This window comes from Miscanthus floridulus, chromosome 8 (assembly GCF_019320115.1).
Source record: "Miscanthus floridulus cultivar M001 chromosome 8, ASM1932011v1, whole genome shotgun sequence".
In the NCBI taxonomy this organism is placed as follows: Eukaryota; Viridiplantae; Streptophyta; class Magnoliopsida; order Poales; family Poaceae; genus Miscanthus; species Miscanthus floridulus.
This window is the reverse complement of record NC_089587.1, coordinates 125,833,759-125,857,307: the sequence shown is the minus strand read 5'-3', so window position 1 is coordinate 125,857,307 and position 23,549 is coordinate 125,833,759. Positions and strand designations below refer to the sequence as shown.

The 23,549-nt window shown below is 43.0% G+C and overlaps 3 protein-coding genes across 7 annotated transcripts; all 3 read left to right on the top strand.

Annotated features, from left to right (window-relative positions):
* The first annotated feature begins 1,971 nt into the window (after positions 1-1,971).
* LOC136473493 (wall-associated receptor kinase 2-like) lies at positions 1,972-16,582 on the top strand. Its single transcript, XM_066471132.1, has 3 exons — positions 1,972-2,948; positions 13,019-13,162; positions 15,265-16,582. Exons 1-3 carry the CDS (start codon positions 1,994-1,996, stop codon positions 16,470-16,472), a joined length of 2,307 nt encoding a protein of 768 aa, XP_066327229.1. The 5' UTR covers positions 1,972-1,993; the 3' UTR covers positions 16,473-16,582.
* LOC136473494 (uncharacterized) lies at positions 4,500-5,279 on the top strand. The gene is made up of 2 exons (XM_066471133.1): positions 4,500-5,061; positions 5,152-5,279. The coding sequence occupies exons 1-2, from the start codon at positions 4,576-4,578 to the stop codon at positions 5,158-5,160; spliced, it is 495 nt and encodes a 164-aa protein (XP_066327230.1). The 5' UTR covers positions 4,500-4,575; the 3' UTR covers positions 5,161-5,279.
* Positions 16,583-19,500: 2,918 nt separating the features above from the next.
* Positions 19,501-22,080, top strand: LOC136473492 (uncharacterized). 5 transcript variants are annotated; one of them, XM_066471130.1, is made up of 7 exons: positions 19,501-19,716; positions 19,817-19,904; positions 20,080-20,238; positions 20,929-21,089; positions 21,342-21,393; positions 21,594-21,663; positions 21,743-22,080. In XM_066471130.1, the coding sequence occupies exons 3-7, from the start codon at positions 20,168-20,170 to the stop codon at positions 21,824-21,826; spliced, it is 438 nt and encodes a 145-aa protein (XP_066327227.1). In that variant the 5' UTR covers positions 19,501-19,716; positions 19,817-19,904; positions 20,080-20,167; the 3' UTR covers positions 21,827-22,080. The 5 variants fall into 5 exon arrangements, 2 of the variants coding, with proteins under 2 accessions (XP_066327227.1, XP_066327226.1); XM_066471129.1 differs by having other exon boundaries at positions 21,342-21,397; XR_010762640.1 differs by lacking the exon at positions 20,929-21,089.
* The last annotated feature ends 1,469 nt before the right edge of the window (positions 22,081-23,549 follow it).

The window sequence follows — 23,549 nt, the reverse complement described above, 5'->3', positions numbered from 1 at the left end:
TGGTGCACTCTGTGAAACCCTATCTTTTTTGTACAGGGCGCCGGTGGCACCGTCGGACTGTCTGCACTCTACGGACGGACACTCCGTCGGTAAAGTTTTGAACCCATTTCTTTACTGAGTTGATCCACATCAACTCCAACTTCTCCTTCTGTGTAAATGTGCCAACACCCCACCAAGTGTACTTCACTATGTGTATGTGTGTTAGATTTTTACAAATATTTTTCAAAGGATCAGCCACTCAACTTGCCACGCCACTCGATCCTAGCGACGATGCAAAGTTAGATCACTCGAGTGGCACTAGATGACCGATATGCAAACAAGTTTGTCCCTCTTGATAGTATGGCCGTCTATCCTAAACCCGATCATAAACTTCTCTACACAACTTTGACTGATGAAATGAAATGCCCAAGGTTATACCTTTGCCTTGCGCATTCCATTCCATCTCCTCCATTGTTGATGCAACACATGCACCAACCAATCACCAAATGATATGATCCACTTCATATCATCATGTGACTGTATTGGTTCATCGATCTTAAATCACTTGCTTTTCACCGTTGCCTTCGTCCATCGGCGCCAAGTCTTGCTCAAGCTTCACCGCCACGCGGTCCATCGCTCCAAAGCCTCCAACTTGCCCTTCACGCATGCAACCGGTCCATCAAGCCAAGTCATGTCTTGATCTTCTCGACCTTGATCACATGACTCAATGTCATGTCTCATGTTCAATAAGCTCCTTCATCATCATATGTATGAGCTTTGCAACATCTTTGAGCCATCATCACCGTCATGGCATATGTTGCTCACACATATGTACCTGTAGACTAATCACATGTGTATCTCATATAAACACAATTAGTCCACCTAGGTTGTCACTCAATTACTAAAACAATACAAGGACCTTTCATCCACCCTAACGTAGCCATGGCTTCCTCCATGGTCGGTGGCGACGCCCCCACCCACCCCGGCGTGCGCGCTTCCCCACCCTGACGTCCTCCTCCCATACCCCGACGCCCTCCTCCCCTACCCCGACGGCTCCTTCTTCCCCCACCCTAGCGGTGCCCCTGCCCCCACCCAGGCATCCTCACCCACCGGGAGTGCTTAACGCCCTAGATTTGGTGGCCCTCTCCTCTACCCCGGCGAGATTCATGGAGCACGAGCGAGATCCATGGAGGTGGAGCGGCGGTGTTGTAGGGGAGTGGGCGGCTCTCCCCCGCCCCGGTGCGGCACCCTTCCCACCCTCGGCGACGCTCTCTCTCACCCTGGCGACCGAGCTCCCCCCACCGCGGTGGCCGGAATCGACCGGACCAGCCTTCCCCTCTCCTATGTTCATACGTATGTTTCAAGTGTTTCAGACGTTTCAGATGTATGTTGCATTTGTTTCATATAGATGTTGCAGAAGTAGATCTGGGATGTTGCACATGTTGCATATTGCAATTGTTTCAGAGGCATGTTGTAAGCGTATGTTTCGAGTGTTTCAGATATTTCAGATATATGTTTCATCTGTGTGTTTCCGAACGCATGTTGCAAGCGTGTTTATCTGGATGTTGCATATGTTTCACACATATGTTGCATGTGTTTTATTTGGATGTTGTGTATGGTTGCAATTGTTTTCAAGTGTTTTTAGGTGTTTCTTTCAAGTGTTTCAGAAGCATGTTTCAAGTGTTTCAACTGCCTTCAGACGTATGTTGCAGTTGTTGTATTTGGATGTTTCAAAAGTAGATCGAGTGTTGCATCTCTCCTCCCCACACCTTCTGCTGCATCGTCTTAGGGCATCCATTCGACGCCGCAGCCGGGTCCTTCCGAATCGGAGGCACCGTGCACCTTTCCCCTCTTGTCGCTCGGGCGACGCGGGCCCTGCGTGGAGCGCGATATGGAATACAGCGTGCGAATATCCAGGCGCTACCACTACCGTTATATAAACAGAAGGTGCAGCAAGGATTAGGCAATAGCAGTGGTGAGTAAGTGAAGTGCTCCAGTGAACAAACAACACTCAATGGCCATAGGCTCAGCAGCATTCGCGGTGGTGTTAGCGATCGCGGCGGCCGCGGCAGAGTCTCCAGCACCAGCAGCGCCGATAGGGCTGGCCGACTGCAACACCAGCTGCGGGGGCGTGAGCGTGCCGTACCCTTTCGGCTTCGGGCCGCCGCGCTGCTACTGGCCGGGGTTCAACCTGACCTGCGACCGGAGCAGCGGCCAGCTGCTCCTGGGCGACGGCACGCTCCGTGTCGCCGAGATCTCCCTCCGGAACGCCACGGTGCGCGTGGTGCGCAGCGGCTCCATCATCGACAGCGCCAGCATCACCTCAGACCGGAACGTCTCCTTCGGCGGCAGCTTCATGAACCACGGCTACATGCTGTCCAACGGCAACGAGCTGGTGCTCTCCGGGTGCAACCTGGTGGCGACGCTGGTGGAGGACCTCGGCGTCGGGCCCGGCAGGTCGGGCATCATCAGCGGCTGCGCGTCCTTTTGCTCGTTCCGCAACAAGAAGGTGGACAGCGTCGGGCAGACGGGGGCGGGCAGCAAGTACTGCTCCGGCATGGCGTGCTGCCAGGCGCCCATCAACTACCACAGCTCCCCCACGCAGGTTCGCCTCAGGTGGCTGGACGCCGGGAACCACAGCGAGGCGCTGACGTTCCTGCCGACCCACGTGTTCGTGGCGGAGGAGGGCTGGTTCGACCAGAGGCCGCTGGCCGACCAGCTGCTGAGCGTGAAGCAGAGCCCGCCGAGGGCGGCGCTCGAGGTGCCCCTTGTCCTCCTGTGGGGGGTCAGGCAGGGCCTTCCACCGCTGCCCAACTTGCCGGCCAACGCCACTACGGCATGCTCCGCCGACGCAGACCGCGTGCTCTGCAAGAGCGACCACAGCGTGTGCGCGGCCGGAAACTTGGGCTATACGTGCCAGTGCCAACAAGGTTACGACGGCAATCCTTATCTCGCCCATGGATGCCAAGGTTAGTTACATGTTACTCCAGCTCTCTACTACTAATGTGCCTGATGGTGGTTTCCACAAATGGTTTCTACATGAAATTTTCAGTGATTACTGAATATCTTCACAGTTAGTTTCAATCAATAGCTTTTTTTTGTTCTCACATGGAATGGTCTCTAATAATCCTTCATCATAAAACGTTTTTTGTGCCCGAATCATCCGTGCTTGACGATGGCCTTTTTTATGGTGCCAATCCTGTGGTGCTGGCTACCAAGTTTATAGCCATACTTGAATCATACAACATTTATTTCAACTTTTTTATATCTTCTATTCAAAAAAGATAGTTTGCTTCTATTGAAAATAGATTTTGATTCTATAATTAAATTGATTGTGACAATCAAGATCTAGTACTCCCTCCATACGGTAATTCAAGTCGTTTTGGACAATGCTTGGATCAAACATTAGGAATATAAATTATGAATAACTTTTAAGTTGTTGAGTTTGAAAATGTAAAAACCATATGAATAGATTTGTCTTAAAAGGGACTTTCACAACAATAGACATATATCACTTTCTAATAAATATTTGTTTATAAAAATAAGAAATCAAAGTTACGTTTTGGAGACCGTATTGCTGTCCAAAACAACTTGAATTACCAATATGGAGAGCGTATCTTTTAGTAAATGTATGACGTTGTCCGAAGCTGCTTCGTGATTCAAGACCATGACGTTATCTGAAACTGATTTGTGAATCAATATCTATCTTTTACTGAACTCCATGACCTTGTCTGAGGCTGCTTTGTCAACTCGGAAGGAAAACGTCCGAATGACTGCCACTAGAGTCTAGCTAGATATATATGACAGTAAACTAATTGTCCTTGAAATTCGCCGAACTTATTAATTATATCCTTGGATATGCAACTGGGTCATGCATAGGAATAGAATCCAGGTCCACCTAGACCGAGTGAAACGACGGGAGTAGTGGACTTGCATTATTAGGCACATTAACTTAAGTCGTCGTCGGTACGGTGGCTCGCAGCAGGTAAGGCTCAGACGTGCGCGTGGGCTAGCAAATTTAGGGTTGGTTTAGTTTCTCTCTAAATGTTTACATCCTATTCCTTCGAATATTTTGATATATACATAAAGTATTAAATATAAATTAACAAAATAACTAATTATACAGATTATGACTACTTTGCGAGACGAATCTTTTAAACCTAATTAGTCAATGATTTAATAATAAAGTACTATAGTAATACATGTACTAATAACAGATTAATTAGACTTAATAAATTCGTTTCGCGGTTTATACGATACCTCAAAACTTTACGACCTACTCCCTCCGTATAGGATTTAGAGGTCGTTCTGGGCGTTCGTTCGAGTTGCACATTACAAGTCGTTCGTCCCCGCGCTGGCCAAAGGAGACGGCTTTGCCCCTGACGCATCGGTTTCCAAATCCGTTTTGAGTTAATGCACGCCGCGACCCTCGGTTTCCAAAACCATTTTGACCCTCGTTAGCGCTGTGGCCCTCGGCATCTCGCTCGCTCGCCTCGCAGCCGCGCCTGCTCGCCTCGCCGTCGTGCCCGCTCGCCTCGCCGCTGTGCCCGCTCGCCTCGCCGCGCGCGCTCGCCTCGCCGCCGCGCCTGCTCGGACATGGAGATGGAGCTCGCGTCGGAGTCCTCAGAGATGGAGTTGGCGCCGGTCTCGGACATGGAGCTCGCGCCGGACTCGGAGATGGAGGTGGTGCCGGACTCCATCACGCCGAACTCGGAGATGGAGCTCACGCTGGACTCGGAGATGGAGGTGGTGCCGGACTCCATCACGCCGGACTCGGAGATGGAGCTCGCGCCGGACTCGGAGATGGAGGTGGTGCCGGATTCCTTGCCGCCGGGCTCTTTTCTTTGCGCTCGCTGTCATCTCGTCCATGAGGACCGCCAAGCATGGAATCGTGCGCACTCACGGTTGTGGCCATGCTCTCGCTGCGGTCTCATCCATGCGGATTACATAATCCACGCCATGCTTCACGGCCTCGACGAGTTCGACTGTGAGCTTTTCATTAACTGTTACAAGGAGCTGCTGCCGGGAAGGAAAGATAATCAGCGTGAGCTCGCTGCCAAGAAGGATGACGCCAAAGCATCGGTAAGATAACTAGCTGAAGTTCTAATTAATTGTTACAATAACGTCTCTACTAATTAAGCTAACTAGCATCAATCTAATTGTTTCATGCAGCAAGAGTAGCCTCGGCTTCATCTAGCAAAGATGGATCACAAGGGATAGAAGATGGCAGCCGATCTTCTCTTTCTAATGTTTCTTTTTTCATGTGAGGAATCTTGAACTTGTTGCATCCTTTCACCTTCATAGCTTCCATCAAAACACTTTGTAGCGTTACAAACATTCGGTTTGCTTTATGTGCCGAGTACTCCAAGAATGCCTACAAAACAATTGTGCAAGAAATGAATGAATGAGCAAATTTATTGTTGAAGAAAACATTGAAACATGTGTAAACAATTTGATCAAATTACCTCTTGTACTGCTGGAACTAGAGCTTCTATTGTTTTTGCATTCTTCTTGTATTGAATTGCTTGAATAGCTCGAAAAAAACCCAAATCAAGAATGTTGAAATCCGGAGAGTTGGGTGGTTGACAAATTAGGCGAATATCAAATCCTTCTTGCTTAGCAGCCTCACAAAAAAGCGGATCATCCAATTTTAAGTGGGAAGGTGCATTATCCTGTTGAATGAAGATTGGTTTGCCCACATCTTCTCTTGGCCATTTATCTCGAATGGCAGGCAACACTTGGTTGATCATAAAATCTCTAATCACGTCTCTAGTGATCGAAGTTATGGGCTTCATAACCAAGTCTCCACGGACACGGCCGGTTCTCTCATTACCTCTCATAGCCGGTTCATAAGTAACAAGTGGAAAACAACCAAGTCTTCCATCAAAAATACAATTCCCATCCCTAACCTTGGCCGAGCACAAACACACAAGAACATGAGCCTAGGGATGTAATTCTTGTTCTTACAAGTCCGATGGGGATCATCTTCTTCGGGAAGCAAATAATATTTTTCAGATTTCTGAGATAGGTAGAACTATTTTTCATCAATGAACACAAAGTCAAACAAATCCTTAAACCTTGGATCATCAAGCAAATCCCTCTTAGTCATGTCAACACACCACTTTAACCTAGACCTCTTGTTAGCTTCAGTGAGATATGGTTTGATGCTACTAGAGTGGCGCCTAAGCAAACCTTTTTTCAAATACTTTTGAATCTTCCATTTGCTCATGTTTAGTTTCATGCACACATCCTCTATAGTCATTCTTTCCTTTAGAGGAATGTTTCGCAATGCTTCCAAATCAACAGGGATTATCTTACGACCAACTTTACCCTTCTTTAAACTAGAAACCACAACCGGAACTGAGTTTGCAAGTTGTATTTTACCTCGCTTCCATAATCGCTGAACTGACCGAATATGAATACCAAATTGAGCAGCAACAAATGCAGTATCTTTCTTGCCTAATTTCCCATTGTTGCTTCTAGCCAACAAAGCCTGATAAACTTGTTTTCGGAGCTCTTCAGACATTTCTTTCCTTCGGTGGGGTTCTTCAACTTGTTCTTCAACGGGAGCCTCCACATCATGTTCTGTTAAAAAAAACATTAGTTGACACGGCATGTTCTATTAATAGGCACTGCATGTTCTATTCATAGGGGAAAAAAGCACATTCATATATAATATGCTTAGCCACGGCATGTTCTATTTATAGGAAAAAAAACAACCACATTCATAGTTATAATTAGTCACGGCATGTTCTAGCTATAGGGAAAAAAAACAAGCGTATTCATGCAATACTTAGACACAACATGTTGTAGCTATAGGAAAAAAAACAAACTCATTTATAAACCTTACCGGGCAGGTTTTGTAGATAATCGAAATCAACCGCACCAAACTCGTCTAGTGGCAAGTTCAAATCAAACCCTATCCAAAAAAGAATAAAGAAAATGAGAAACATTAGCACACGTTGTTGCTTTGAATATATAAAAAAAAGAACAAACGAACGGAGTACATTACCATATGTGGTGTGATCCTCCAATATTGCTTCATTGAGATCGAATGGAAGATTGTCGTCGTCATCTTCTTCTACATGAACGTTCAAATCGAATGGATTAGCTATTGCAGAGGAGAAGAGGTAAGCCATGTCGTTTAAGCAAGCAAGGAAGGCAAGGGAGGATGAAGCACTTGAAGCGTCGGACCTGCTGAGCACTTAAATAGATCAACCAAGGACCTGCTGAACACTTGAAGCGTCGGACCTGCTGAGCGCGCGCGCAGTGGAAAAAACGAGCGCCAGTGCACTTAAACGCAAAAAAATGAACCAAACTAACAAGGCTAAACGCGCCTCATCGCGGCTGAACTGGCGCCAACGGCGAAAATCAAACGCTGGAGCGCAGTGCGAACGGCAAAATCGAACGCCGGAGCGCAGTGCGAACGGCGAAAACTGCCCAGCCGCAAGCGCCACGCCCAGCCGCAAACGCGAAAAAAACCGAACATGCAGCCAAAGCGCAAGCGCCACGTAGCAAATAGTGCCATGCAAATTGGAAAATCATGGCCACAGCAAAAAAAAAAAAGGCGCCCTCGTCGAGTTTCGAACTCAAGACGCTGGACTCACAGCTCGATGCACTAACCGTCCGAGCTAAGAAACTTTCTTGTATCAAATGCACCCGTAACCCTATTTAATAGGGGCATATAGGGAAAAATATCCCCTAATTAATCACTCCTTGGTAAGCACAATCATGTCCTAAACGACTTCTAAATCCTATACGGAAGGAGTACTCCCTCCGTCCCAGAATATCTGTCGTTCTCGCTTCCCGAGAAACAACTTTAACAAAATATATATTAAAAAATATTATTATTTATGATACATAATTAGCATCATTGGAAAGATCTTTGAATCTAGTTTTTTAATAAATTTATTTAGAGACACAAATGTTGCACATATTTTATACAAATTGAGTCAAATTCATGGCACGGACACCGAAAACGACAAATAAATTGAGACGGAGGGAGTAGAACTAAATAAGGCCTTTAAGGAAGGCTAATATAAGAGCAGGTACGATGAGACATCTCAGTTTGTGTTATAGCCAAGCCACGTGGATGAGAGAGAAAACCGAATAACCGAGCTGCTTGTAGCAAGATCTGCCGCCGAGCGCTAGCCCTGTTCCCGAGTTTTGCGGGCCCGCCACCACTTCCGTGACCCGTACTCTAGAATGAATGGCAGCCGCGCGCAGGCCGTAGGCTCGCCGGCCGTCGTTGTCCGCGACACAGCTCGTCGCTCGCCCGCCACTGGCCAGCTTCGCGCCGCCGTCGGCCGCCCACAGGGTCGGCTTCGCGACGCCTGCAGGCCGCCGCTTGCAGGTTTTGTGCGCCGGTACCTCCATCTGCGCGACTCGCTGTGCCTCTGGCGGCTGCTGGCTGCTGCTCCAGCCGCCGACGCCGCGGCGACCGTGTGCGAGCCAAGACAGGCATAGCGAGGTGAAGGGGCCAGGGCATACGAGCTCGTGACCATGGCTGCCAGCGAGCTCGGTACCTGAGAGCGAGCCGGCGATGTGTTCGTCGGTTCTTGGGCAAGTGAGCGGTGGCCTCCAGCCAACGGTGAGCTTGCTCGGCGTGTTCATCCACCAGGAACTTGCCAAGAAGAAAGAGGATAGGGATGAACATGTAAAGAAAAAATAGTGACATGTAGGACCCACTTAATAAAAGAAGGAATATTTTAACCGTAAGAGGAGACAAATTGTTGTATCATTTGTCTGCAAAGCTTGTCTCTAGATGACATGGCTTGGCTTAAAACCAAGCTTATTGAACCTGCTCTAAGACTTTTAAGTTTTCTTTTAATCTACTCATATAGTAGTTAGCTCTTCACTATTAATACATAGCCTAATTGTCTCTCTCATAGAGTTTCTTGGTTGTTGTGCCCAAGCCGGCTATAAGCTTACAGCCCGCTTCTCCTCTCTCTTCTCCCTTTTCTCCTCCACCTTAACATTTAATCAGCTTTAAGCTTGTTACTATACTTGCTATTGGAGATCGAGATCTCCATCGGCTTTCTAATAACTTATTACTATTGCTTTTTAAATATTAGGAAAGTTGCTACAATATTAACCCAATATATCTCCTCTAATACCCATGTGCAAGATAGGTCCCACAGGTGTGCGGGTGAAAAGATAGTTCAAAAATGGTAGTTAGAGTGGTCTCCAAGCTATTGGGGCAATATAATTCCCCTTTATTTGAGGGGAGATGAGAAAAATATTAGTGGCCACAGAAAACAAGGAGAGGTATTGAGAAACTACCGGAGCAAGAAAAAAACATAGCTATCCCTAATATAATAGTTTTATAGAGATAAGAGGATGTATTGGGGTACTGCTGAGATACTATTGGGGTCTGTTTATTTCATCTTGCATCTGGCTTTTTTCTACCAAAAGTTAGAAGCTGAAATAAACCTCTTAGTCATCGAGTTGGTTTTTAAAAAGCTCAAAAGCTCGCTTCTGAGAAAATAAACTCAAAGTTGAAAAGCACATTGAGAATAACTTTTCTAATTTTTGGTGTGCTGAAAAGCTAATAACAAAAAATCAATACCTAATTAAAAGCCAAATGCCAAAAAGCCAGCTTTTAAGTCAAAATACCAAAACCTACATCTCAAACAACCAAACCCTTAGCACCACTAGAGGTAATAATATATACCCTAGCCTGAATCTGCCAAGAATCAAAGTAGTACTCACCATGCACAACATGCTAGGTGTGCATGCATTTTTTTACGAATTACATATAGTATAACGCAGACACTCACAATGCGCACATACTCACCCCTATAAACGCATGAACACAAACCCTACCTTTATAAGCTACCACTGAAAGCATAACGCCGTTAAATCCTACACACTCATCCCTATTAACGCACGCACACAAACCTTACCTTTATAAGCATCTTCGATGACTAGGCCGACAAATCCTCGAGATTGACAAAGTCACCACAGATGTCTCACTGTCGACGGAAGTGTTGCCTACCACTGAAAGTATAACGCCGTTAAATCATAGAAAAATCACTCACATGGAAAGTCGAACCTAGGACATGAGGTGCTACTGAGGCTCTTGCAACCAGTAGGCTACATGCCTTTTTGCGGGTGTGCACGCATTCTATACGGCTCCAAACTAATTATTAGACATAGTTGAAGCATTGCAGGGTCTCATATGAACTAATTATGCAGGAGCTCCAAACTAATTATTAGATTTTGAGAGATGAAGAAGAGAATCTGACAATTGAGCCAGTTGTATGTTTGGCAGTAGTGCAACAATACTCGATCAGACAAAAAAGGACTCATCAGAAGATTTCAAGCAATCGGCCTTTCCTTCCTTGCCCGTAGTCAGTCCGTGTGGTGATATTGTTTAGCCGGCCGGGTCTTTTTTAGACAGCCAGATAGTGTCCATGAGAACCCCATTGGCCCTGCCACGATAAAGGTCTTGATTCCGCTAGGGATGGAAATGGGTTGACCTACAGCCTTTGCTTTAGACCCGTCCTGGCTTTGAACCCAGCCCCGTGGCTTCGAGGTAAATTTTAAGGTTCATGGGTCAACCCATTTCACTTAAAGACTATGACTTTCCTGTCTCAATGGATAGAATTAGTCGAACCAAATATTTTGTGCTATCATAGGTCATAGTCTCTTAGTGCTTATTCTGAAAAAAGAAGAAGACCAATAAATTTAAAAAAAGGTTGTATGTAATGATTAGATCAACCCATCATGTTACCGATTGAGTCAATAGGTTTTGGCCCTATTGACCTATTTTAGGCTTTGAGGCCGGCCCATGTGAGCCATTGGCCTTACTTTTATGAATCGGATAAACTACTCAATGGGTCAACCTGGCCCATTCCATTCCTACCGCCTAGCATTCGAGCAAACTTGTTCATTTGGCGGACATCAACATTTAGCGTATAGCTGCTCTTGCCTGGCCAGGAGCTGGTTGTGTTTGACTTCTACCTCTCTCTAGTACTGAACTTCTGAAGTTTCCTCTTGTTAGGATAAAGAGCACCAAAAGGGGGAATAGATGTCCGTGCTATTGTCCACATCCAATCCGTATTTGAGGATAGGCAGTCGCAACTTATTAAACACGCTGACTAGTCAAGAGACATAAAATTGATTGAAGACCTATGTATGGGGTGCATATCCATTTTTTGGGCGTGATTTCATGGACAGTGGAAGCCAAGTTCTGCAGCCCAAATGAACTTCCAAGTGGGGAACATGGTAGAGCCCATGTCGGCTAGTTGTGCATTGAGTCATGGAGGTGAGGTTTGCTAAACTTCTTGTCGATGATCAAGTCTAGTTTTCTAAAGTGGAAGGTTTAGTCTTTGGTGAAGGTGGCCACAAGGGTAAGGTTGTTTGCCTTGATGGCAATGAAGTCTAGTCTCCAAATGCAAAAAACCTAGCTTAGAGAAAAGTCGACGACGACCCATCTAGCTTTCATAGCTCGATCTACACACACAACCTCCTATTTTGCACATCAATTGTTGGTGTTTTGTCACTGGCAATATGGTTAAGGGGCATTTTGTGTGAGGTAGAGTTAGATGGTGGCACAATACATGATAGTTTATACAGGTTTTGGGCGTCATGAGGACATAATACCCTATGTCATGTTTTGGTGGATTTATTGCTTGTGCCCAATATACATGGTGAATGATTGGATACCCCATTGGGAGCTAGCCAGTAGGGTTACCAAGCTCTATTGTCCTCGATTGTTAGTAGATATGTTTTCCAATTGGTTACAAGGTCTCCATGATATTAAGGATATAGTCAATCTATGTCTTATGTATCAAGTATACCTAAGTGATACTCACACTCTATGGTCTTAGCCCACCCTTTCTCTAGGGGGCTAGATATGCACATCTTGGTAGTACACATTGGTCGTATCATCCATAACCTCCATTATAGTTTCTTCAAGAAGGGCCAATTCATCCAAGACAATTTCATATACATGTAGAGGACATTTGAATCCCTCTACAACAGTGGTCACCCAAACTACTCTTGAAGCTAGACATCACCAAGGCGTTCAGCTCTGTTCTTTGGTCTTTCAGTTGGACCCTCTAGACCATGGCTTTCTCCATAGCTTAGTGAGTAGGGATTCCGATCATTGTACCCATGGACAGAAGCATGGTCCTATCAATGGTACCCTTGGTTGTCGCATCTACCATGTCTGTGGTCTCCTATGGGGGGTACAATCCCTCCATGTTCTTCCTCTTAGTAACAGATGCAACAGATGCAAGGGGGATTCTCTCACCAATTTTTTTTACCAAATATAATAAATTATTATAAAATAGTAAGAGCATCTCCAAGAATACCTAAAATAGTCTCCCAATCCAGGAATTTTGGCAAGATTGGAAAAAACTCATCTCCAACAACTCCCAAACCCACCTCCCAATCTTTTGGCACTTGGAAAAAACCACCTCCACACGCGTAAAGTTACGCACGTATCGTCGCGCCAATCTGGAGGTGGAAGGACGTAGGGAAGAAAAAAAAGTAGGACACAGTTCCTGATGCAAATGTATAAGAGGGAAATAACGTAAAAAAGTGGTTAGTGTGATTTAGAAATAGTTTAGGATCCCTGATGTAAAATTCCCTTCTATCTTTTAGGCACATGATTTTGGAAACTGTTGGAGTTGTACCTTTTTTTTGTGTCTCCCAATATATTTTGCAAAGGTTGGAAAACCTGCTTTTGGGAGTAATTTTTTTAGATACTGTTGTAGATGCTCTAAAAGGCTATAGGAAATGACCATGTTACAAATCAAATGTATGCTGTTAATAATCAAATTATTAGAGAGATGTTACATTTATTAGGAAAAAAATGGATATAAAATTAGTGAATTTACTTATCATGCAAGAAAAAACTAGAAAGTAAAATAAAAAAATCATTTCTGATATTGTGCAAATGACTTGAATTTGTTGTAGCGTGTGAATGCCTAATTAAGAAGACATATATTTGGAGTAGACGGCATTTGTTTCCATGAAAATGTATGTGTTATGTACTAACGTTGGAATAATCAAATTATGTTAATCATAGATATCAATGAATGTGAGCGGCCACAAGACCATTGGTGCTTCGGCGAGTGTATCAACACAATTGGAGGTTACAAATGCCAGTGCCCTCGAGGAACCCATGGCAACTACACCGTGAGAGATGGCTGCATCAAGTCCTCAGCTACAGGTTAGTACGTTTCATCTTCTTTTAACTTCATTGGTAGTACATTAGTACCCCATATGCTCTTCCTTAACTACTTTGACCGGGTTTAGTGATGGATTGCCTTCCATACACATTTGTTTTCAATGGGCGAGCATTTTTTGCAAACAGAAAAAAACGACCGTCCAACAGTTTTGTATCTCAACTCCCTAAATAAGTGGTCGATAAGTCTCTCCTCATGCCTCCCAGCCCTCCTCTCACCTAGTTTATTATTGTGCCCTAGCCGGGGTACCTCTAGATGCCGCCTCTGTCCATAGTTGCCGGCACTCTGCCATGCTCGTCCGCCCAGACAGCTAGGAGGCTTCTACGGCTAGCTAGGCAGCAGCAGCGGTGGGTGGACGGCTGGGCGGTGGGCTGATTGGAGGTGGTAGAGAAAGGAAAAAAAATAGTTCCCTATTAAATTTGGGCACTTGGTATAATCTATGATTTGACAAGTGTTTTAAGTAGCTTTGGAGATGTTCTTATGTATTTGTTATTTTTGTTTAGGAATACAGTAGGAAAATGCCACAATACATATTTACATAATAATATAATAGTGTTTGAAATGTTTATTACTAATACAGTGTTTGAAATGTTTTCATTCTACAAATAATATAATAATGATAATTTCATCAAAGAAATATAATAGTGATAAGAAAAAAAACATGTAAATTACTACCCAAGTTTGACCTATGTTCAAATAACCCTAAACTAACATTTGGTTTGGTTTACTCCCTCAAACTATTTCAGTTGGTCTAGTTTACCCTTTAATAGGATTTGGGCTTTTTGCTTCTCCATGTTCAAGCTGATTTTTAATTTCAAATTTTATGAGATGATAGGTGGCACCATAATTTTTGTGAACAAAATACATCATAGCTGTTTGTCATTATTTTGATAGGTGAAGACATCTAACAATAATTGAAAGTTTGACAATAGAAATATAAAATTGTATGAAACATAACGATGAAAAGTTCATAATGTATTTTTAAAAATGTGTTATGATGTCTTCTATCACCTTACAAATTTTAGAATTATAACTCAACTTGGATGTGGAGAAATAAAAAAATGAAGTCTTGTTAATGGGTAAATTGAACCATCTCTAGAATAGTTGAGCGAGTAAGTCGAATCAAATATTAGTTTAGGGTTACACAGACATAGGCCATATTTTGACGGAGTAACTTGGACTTTTTAAAGATAAACATAGATCTTTTTCTTCTTTTGGCTAGACTCCAAGAGCACAGACTAAAGGTATACAGTTCTCCAAGATGTAATTGCCTTTCGAACTTGTGGTCTACAAGATTTTTCTGTTTCATCATATTATTCCATATATTTCAAGACACGTTGTCACGGAAATTACATTTTGATTCAACTCTTGTATCAACTGGCTGAATGACCCACGCAAGGTCGTAGTCTTGTACCATAATGCAAAATATGTTCTTGTTACATTTCTAACTTTTTGAGGTTACAACTATTGATCAAGCTTCTTTGTTATTTGAGCTTAGATGAGGTGGATAAGGTTTTAATTCTCACTGCACAGTGCACACTGGCACTCAAGTATTACAATATGCTCACTCCATCCCAAAAAACAATACGTTTTAGGATTTTAGGATAGATTAGTGCTCAAATTATGCATATGTACCCCTACTTATTAAAGGTAATACGTGCTAATTAAGGAATAAGCTGCTAACTAAAAGAAATGCACGGAACCATGAAGACCACAATCTGAAGCTGATATGGCCCAACTAACGTAATTCCAAGAGCTAAAACATAAATTGTTTTGGAACAAAATTTGAATTCTAAAACATATATTTTTTTTGGAACAGAGAGAGTAGAATCTAAAGATGTTAGGAAAAAAAAATATGCAGATACTTTGAGGTCAAATAAGAGTATAAGACTTTTAGAGCAGCGATAAGACTTGCATTGTATATGTCCCTTAAATAGTCATGGTTGCACTTGGTGTTTTAATTTGATTTCATTTCCTTCTAAGATAGAAAGCCTTGTAGTCCAAATATTGGATGCCATGACTTCAAGTTCTTGTTATCGATTGAGCGAGTAATATTACTAAATACTAATACCCTACACACATACAGGAATAAGCATCGGTATAGGAGTTGGCAGTGCATCTGGATTTATGCTTCTGGTTCTCGCTGGAATCTTCGTGACCCAAAGGATTAAACATAAGAGGCAAATAATGTTGAAGCAAAAGTTTTTCAAGCAAAATCGTGGACAACTGTTGCAACAATTGGTATCCCCAAGGGCAGACATTGCAGAAAAGATGATCATACCTGTAGATGAACTTGCAAAGGCAACAAATAACTTTGATAAAGCTCGTGAGCTTGGTGGTGGAGGGCATGGTACTGTCTACAAAGGTATTTTATCGGATCTACACGTTGTTGCCATCAAGAAGTCAAAGATAGCTGTTCAGAAGGAGATAGATGAGTTCATAAATGAGGTGGCCATCCTCTCACAAATTAATCACAGGAACGTAGTGAAACTTCTTGGATGTTGCCTAGAGACGGAGGTTCCATTGTTGGTTTACGAATTTATTTCAAATGGAACGCTCTATGACCATCTCCATGTTGAAGGGCCAAAGTCCCTTTCTTGGGTCACTAGGTTGAGGATTGCAACTGAAACTGCAAGTGCTCTTGCCTATCTTCATTCATCAGTTTCAATTCCAATTATCCATAGAGATATCAAGTCTAGTAACATACTTTTGGAAGAAACTATGACATCCAAGGTGTCGGACTTCGGAGCTTCAAGATACATTCCAATGGATAAAACAGGACTAACAACGATGGTGCAAGGAACAATTGGATACTTGGACCCTATGTACTTCTACACAGGACGCCTTACAGAGAAAAGTGATGTGTATAGCTTTGGTGTCATTCTTGTGGAACTACTAACAAGGAAGAAACCATTTTCGTATTTTTTCCACGATGGAGATGGCCTTGTTTCCCATTTTGTCAACTTGCTTGCTACAGAAAATCTGGCCGAAATACTAGATCCTCAAGTCATTCATGAGGGAGGCAAAGAAGTACATGAGGTCTCCATACTTGCAGCATCATGTATAAAGTTAAATGGCGAGGACCGGCCCACAATGCGACAGGTGGAACATGCACTCGAAGGTCTTGTATCCAAGAAGTATGTCCAAACTGATATGAATGTAGGGACAAATGAAGAGAATGACATTGTTATGATGAATTGCTCATCGAAAATGGAAAGACGAAGCACGCAAGAGTGGAGCAGAAGATATAGCATGGAAGAAGAAATCTTGATGTCTGCAAGGTATCCTCGGTAGAGAGGCTTTTTTGCCAAGTATGTACGTAAAAAGCATCATAGCTAGAATAGACATCATGTATTGATATGTAACACCCTTGGTGTTACACCGTAAATTATTTACTAAAATATGTTATGAGTATCATGTTTATGTGTTAATGCATATGAAAAAGTGTGTAGATCAATTTCTGTAACTCGAAACGATCAACTAAAATGCGAAATAAAAGTTGATTCGATAGTCATGTTATATCAGTTCGGATGTTGACATAATCTATAACAAAGTTGTAGTTATAAATGCATTTTGAAACTTTGTAGTTGACAAGTTTTGATATGAAAATATTTAAAGTCCTAGATATTTGTTTCAAAATTATCAGATTTTGAGATTCAAATTTTCAAAATTTTTGAACTCTGACGGAGACACACCCCATATATACCAAATTATAAAGCTTGACAAATTCTAAAACTTTATAGTTGAAACTTTTTTCATTTGGAATCATTCAGGGCTGAAATATTTAATAAAATAATTTTAAAAGCTAATATGAACAAATCAGTGTATAGTGTAGTATGGGTTGGAACACATGAGTTCAAAGATAATATGTCTGATTGTTGGAAGTGCAAAATTGTTTCTTTCGTAATTCATTTACAAAGATGGGTTTTAACATTTTAAGATGCACGTCTCTATTCACCGAATTAATAGAGACGGTCCTACAAATGGCTTATTAACATTGCATATCAACAAAAAAATGGTCTATTAACATTGACAGAGGAGGACTAATTTTGATGGAGGGCGATTAGGCTGCCCGCCTTTGAAAAAGAACCGTCGATTCTCTTAAAATACTTCCTCTCCTACAGCAGTGGACGGACTAACTCAGAATATGCACGTCGAATTAGTGTGAAACACTGCAACCTTATATAAACGATAATGCTCCTATCAGGAAGTCCGTTTGTGACTCTGCTTCTAGACACGGCTCCCTAGGAGTGGACCCCAAACAAAATAATCCCATTCGGACGGCCTCCCACCGCTCACTCCTGCATTGTTGTCCTCACTTCCTCCTCCCAATTCATATCTCTTCTGCGCTCGCGCCCTGCTCCACCCCGACGCAGCCATGGCTGCCTCCATGTCCTGCAGCGGTGCCCCCACCCACCCCGGCGTGTGCGCTCCCCCACCCCAACGTCCTCCTCTTGTACCCCAGCGCCCTCATCCCCTACCCCGACGGCTCCTTCTTCCCCTACCCTGGCGGCGCCCCTGCCCCCACACCGACATCCTCACCCACTGGGAGTGCTCAACGCCCGTGGATCTGGTGGCCCTCTTCTCTACCCCAGCGAGATCCATGGAGCACGAGCGAGATCCATGGACTTAGAGCAGCGGTGTTGTAGGGGAGTGGGCGGCTCTCCCCCACCCTGGCGCGTGTGGCAGAACCACCTAATCTAATGCCTCTTTGGAGTATTTGTCTTCTATTAGACACTAAGTACTCAAGGGGAAACACCAAATTACGTGGTTCCATCGAGCACACCCCAGGGGAGAACCCGAAAATCCACATTTTCCCATCAGGATCACAAATGAGAGAATAAAGCTTACAACATTCTTAAATCATTTCTTACATCACTTTACATGTAGCATCAGAGTATAATATTTATTATTTATAACAACGGAATATGAACACATTATCAGAGTTATGAACAATTTAATTTAACAGCGGAATATAAACATGTGAACAGAGTTACAGCGAAAATAAATATCTATTCCTGACATGATGAAGCATTGATATATAAACTATGACAATAGATTACAAAACTTCCATTTAGAAAAATATTTAGTGAGAGTTATAAATAAAAACTATGGTCGCAGTGTAAAGGAATCCTCTCTGAGCCCACCAGGAGGAATCCACACACAAGGGTCAGCTCTAGCATCCTCCTGTCACCTGTAACAGGGGGAAATAAAACCCTGAGTACTCAATTGTACTCAGCAAGACTTACCAATAGGAGAAAAGAAAAGACTCCAAGGATATGCAAGACTATCTGGTTTATGGGTTTATTATATCTGTAGGAGCATTACTAAACGTGCGTTCTTATATTTGATTTTATTAGCAGTCATCATTGGTTCATTAACTAACCATTCTATGTAAGCACATGTGCTACTTTCAAGCAGGTGATAAGCAATCAGAATCATTTTACCATCTTTCATCTTCCAGTTCTTACTACGATGCTAGAGTTTAGACAAGTTGTACCGACACGGCGGTGATTCGCGAATCAATGAGCCCAACTGGGTATCCCAAAACACACGCCCCACTTATACCTCAGGCACAAGCAGAACCAACCCACTACCCTCTTATCATGAGGTCCAGGTCCCCGTCTAAACTTGGACTCCAAACCCTCGCTCCTGAGTCCTGGACTTAGAGCGGTGCAAGGACCTCCACCCAAAAACCACCATGAAAGTCGGTCTGAAAAGAGCCAAAATCCGTGACAAGAGAGTAACAAGTCTTCCCTACGCCCATACCCAAGTATGTGCTCGGGATAATAAGTCTGTGACTTGCCTAGAGTCTAATACAACGGTCGGTCCTTAACCGACACAGACAGGGAAAACAGTATAACCAAGTTATGCCCCGTTGGCCGCGGAACACAACCTCTTATACCCACCAATACTCATACCATATCCCTGCCCGGTCACTATTTTTCTTTTTACCATTTATATATTCCAAATGATAATAATATAGTAACAACAGTAATATATTTCCTATCTTTCGCAAGTGACAGACAATCACTCTTCTACCGAAGTCCTGTAGCATAGCAATCTACATAATCCTGTCATATTAGTAAGATTCATTGGATATATATATATATATATATATATATATATATATATATATATATATATATATATATATATATATATGCAAGTGGATTTCATTCAATTTCTTAAAACTTAATACATAAATCTTCTACAGCTAAAAAAAAATAAAGTGTGAACATTTTTTTTTTCTGCAAGGTTTATTTTGGTTCGTCTGCCTACGCTACAATCCCTCGTCCGTCGCTCCCTGGGTCTGTCTTCCCATGCGATCCCCTGCCGCTCCTCCTCCACAGCGGCGTCGATGCCATCTCTGTAAGGACCTCCACCTCCGCCGCGTTGTCCCGCTCGCCGCCGGCTCCCTCGACACCTCCCCCGAGTGCGTCGCACCCGTGAAGCCTGGATTTGTCGAGAGCACGCCTCGCCTCCGGAGGCTACGTCGGCTGCGGCGGCGGGCGCGGACGACCTTGACCGCAAGCTGGTAAGTCGGGTGCTCGTTTCTCGATTCGTCTGGTGCCTGCATGCATTGCCTCTCTGTGATTTCAGCATCTGATATCTGCCTTGGTTCCCCGCTGGATCAGGTGCTCGCGCGGTCCAAGCTCGTCCGCGACCCGCGTTCGTTTGGGTACCGGCGCCTGCTGCCTTTCCTCAACGAGATGACGAAGAACGGTAACATCCTCTCCGATTCCCTCTAGATTAGTCTTCGTTTTGTCCGGCTCGCATTTCCTGTTCTTACGCTGTCTCCTGCAATTTGGTTATATCTTCCAATAACCTTCTCTTGTCCAAGCGACATCAATTTCTGTTCCTTGTTTTTAGTTAAATACATGTTACTTGACGGCCGCAGGATTTCAGCATGGTTGATTCTGTTCATGAAAATATTGCGCTGAACAAGTGTATCAAGGACATCCTTGCACTAACCAAACCAGTAGAGGATGATAGAAGCAAGTGACTATCCACAATTCAGGAGCTGGAAAATTGTACCATTCTCTTGCATCTTTGCCAGGTAACTTATATTTTTTTCTGTTACAACTGAAACCTTCTCGATTGTGTTTACACTCACACCTATAACCCTGATGTAGTTAAGGTGCAATGATGCCACTTTTGACACTGTAGCTTGAGCATACTTGCATGCAGTATAGAAGATAAATGTTTTTCCCTGCATGTGCATGTTGTATAGTGGATTTCCATGGTAGATTACTGAAAGAAATTCAATTATTCACAGTAGAATATATATGTGGAAGTTAATATCTCAATCTCTGTTGTGTTATTCGTCGACACAGTAAAGAGTAAAATCTATATGTGGTAAGCATTGTTCAAATGAAGTTCAGATCCATCTGAATAGTTTGGACAATACTAATATGGAAACACGGCCTATCAAATTCGTAATTCTAAAAAGGGTAGGTTTAATTGCATGAAATGTGGCAAACGATGATATTCCTCCTGCAAGTACTGTATCCTATGTTGGCATTGCCAAGTAGCTATGGCAGTAGGCAACGTACAGTTTGTTTTGTCATGCTATAACTCTGTACGATCCTTACCCTTACTGTACTGGGATAGCTGCTACAGTAGTAGGTGTCTGTATTTCTAGAATGGAGCTGCACAAACAGCAAATGATGGAGTTAATAAGCTGAGAAATTTCCCCCCCCCCGCTTTGTACCATTCTTAACCAATGCATCAGTAATCTTAATGACAGGAAATGTTCGATACCTTTTGGGTCCTTTGTATCAGATCTTTACTCAAAATCAGGGGACTTAGCTCTATCAGTTCAGCTCTGGAATGATTCAAACCTCCCTATAAACAAGAAAAAGAAGCAGAATGCCTTGAGAGAAGTTAGGAAAGCTTTACTAAGCCGTGGTAATCTTTGTTATATTGCTCCCAAGATAGATAAATATTTATGGTATACTGCACATTCAGCATCCATGAAATAACTTTAACCATCATGATATACTTGTTCTATCCTAGATTTTCTGGCAGAACCACAAAAGAGTGATATTTTTGTTCCATTGTTGCTTGATTCACTATGATACGAACCATCGTTGGTGTATCTCAATAACTATTATAAAACTCTCTCATTTACACTTGGTGTTATTGCTTTTATTTATTCAGGTGTTACTGGATACATGCAGTTCATTCCACATGCAAGAGTTCCAGTCCTTCAGTATGTGAGCAGCCGCTTTGGCGTCTCCTGTGATATATCAGTCAACAACTTTGCTGGTCGAATTAAGTCCAAAATCTTCTACTGGCTCAATCAACAACTTTAAATCTTTAATTGCTTGCCGATGTCTATAGAATAATAGTATATTATGTTCAGACCGACTAATGTCATCCTGTATATTTTTCATTATTTTGGTTTCTCAGTTGTCGATATGGGTTCTCAAAAGAAAGAGGGTATTCAGTCCTATTTGTAATCAGGCGCGTGATTTTCAAAGTGAGGTTCTTTTGGGGTAATTCATTGATTTAATTTATTGACCACAACACTGACCCAAAAGTTTTTTATTTGTTTATAGGCCTACGCAATCGTCTGCTGGTTGATGAAGCCAGACGTCGTCAAGTTCAAGAATTTGCTAAGGACACCGTGTCACGTCTCATAGATTTAGAGAACTAAATAATATTGAAATTATTTACACGCTTGTGACACGCTATTTGAATAGATGATGGACATGAATTTAGTTTAATATAATAGTCATTTTGTGTATTTTCATTGGTCAAATAGGTTTAAAATACGTGGATTGAGCAATGTTTGTCTGACATATTTGATTGCTTCATTTAGTTTGTAATATCGGAGACTTCTTGCCGATATAAAACATTATTTTAGCCGTATCACGGAAAGGTCTATATAGTAGAGTTTGTGAGCCTGCGATGCCGTGCTCATTGTGACTGTTAATTTCACAAACTTTGCTTTTTGGATTAAATGTCAGTTTAATATTTTAAAGTATTGTTACCTTATCGTGTGATCCGTGTGTTTTTAGTATAAAAGTTTAGTTATCTCGTAGCAACGCACAGGCACGCTACCTATATAATTTAAAGTGCAGAAAAGTAGAGGTTATGCACCGGGGCTTGTCTGGGTAAGATATAACCAAAAGTTAGCATTCCATCTTTGTGTCATGATCCCTGGCACCATCTTTTCAGCTACTCCGTTTGATACCATCGATCCACCATCATTCCTATTATGATATGCAATGTGATGCAGAGATGATGCAACAGTTAATTAACCAGACACAACAACTCTTAAAATAGAGTACATACTACGAACTAACAAGTTAGCTCTAATGACTAACGTACTAATCTACGTATCAATATCGTCAAGAAAGGTGTCATTTCCAACAAGTGTTTTAGTTATACAATTCCATGGTGTTTCTCTATTTTATTTATTTGATTTACTATATATTCAAACTAGGGCTTATTTGCTATCTTAGCAATTCAATTACTCTGTAGTTACAAAAATTACAGTGGACACCTAACCATATGATGAACCTACCATAAAAATTTCATAGCATTTGGAGCAAGGAAACTAATTTAATTAATTACAACAACAATAGATTAATTTTTAAGGCAAATTATTTTTAACTAAATCTTGTGATTTTATGTGTTCACTGTGTAGTACAATCTGTGTAGAGTTCAACAAAATGGGATTTGTCGTTTTACGTTTTTTATTTGATTTATAATGAATTTTACAAGTTTCAGCCGATTTAATAGAAAAGATTAAATCTAAATAAAAAGAAACGGAGCTTGTGGGCCAAATATGGCCCGACTCGGCCCAATACGGGCGGACGCGCGGCCCAGGTGCGGGCAGGTGGCGTGGACGGCCCAGGCGGCAGGTAGGCCGCAGCCCAACAAGCCGGCCCACGCGCCAGGTCAAGGCGACGGCGGTACCACTTTGCGCCGAGACCCCTGATCTTCTAACAATTTACCCCGCAGTACATCAGGCACTCTGAAGTACTATTCATCTTAGTCTAGTGTTTCACATCTAGACCCAAAGAAAGGTTCTATTTCCATTTCTCACCTTATTTTCCCTCCCCAAAAGCAGAGCACGAGCAGAGGACGACGGCTCCAGCAGATTCCCGCCAGAGGGACGGCGGCATAGGAGTAGCAGAGGACCCGGCCGTGCACACGGTCGTCGATGGCATGGCCCGAGGTGACCCACGCCATGGTGGCCGCACACGCACATGAGCGGCCACGGGGTGACGACGGTGAAGGTGAAATGGCTCAGCGGATGAGCAGCGCACGCTCGAGGTGCGCTTTGACATCGGGTGGTGGGGTGGGATGGGGGGGCGGAGGCGGCGCACGGGGCATAGGAGGAGCCATGGGGTGCGA

What these genes read in the sequence shown, in the direction of transcription:
- LOC136473493 (XM_066471132.1), top strand. Translation starts at nt 1,994, where the DNA reads ATGGCCATAGGCTCAGCAGCATTCGCGGTGGTGTTAGCGATCGCGGCG. An exon ending in TCTCGCCCATGGATGCCAAG is followed by an intron (nt 2,949 to 13,018) that starts GTTAGTTACATG and finishes TGTTAATCATAG; the next exon opens with ATATCAATGAATGTGAGCGG. An exon ending in CATCAAGTCCTCAGCTACAG is followed by an intron (nt 13,163 to 15,264) that starts GTTAGTACGTTT and finishes ACACACATACAG; the next exon opens with GAATAAGCATCGGTATAGGA.
- LOC136473494 (XM_066471133.1), top strand. Translation starts at nt 4,576, where the DNA reads ATGGAGATGGAGCTCGCGTCGGAGTCCTCAGAGATGGAGTTGGCGCCG.
- LOC136473492 (XM_066471129.1), top strand. Translation starts at nt 20,168, where the DNA reads ATGATAGAAGCAAGTGACTATCCACAATTCAGGAGCTGGAAAATTGTA. An exon ending in TTCTCTTGCATCTTTGCCAG is followed by an intron (nt 20,239 to 20,928) that starts GTAACTTATATT and finishes TCTTAATGACAG; the next exon opens with GAAATGTTCGATACCTTTTG. An exon ending in GAGTTCCAGTCCTTCAGTAT is followed by an intron (nt 21,398 to 21,593) that starts GTGAGCAGCCGC and finishes TTGGTTTCTCAG; the next exon opens with TTGTCGATATGGGTTCTCAA.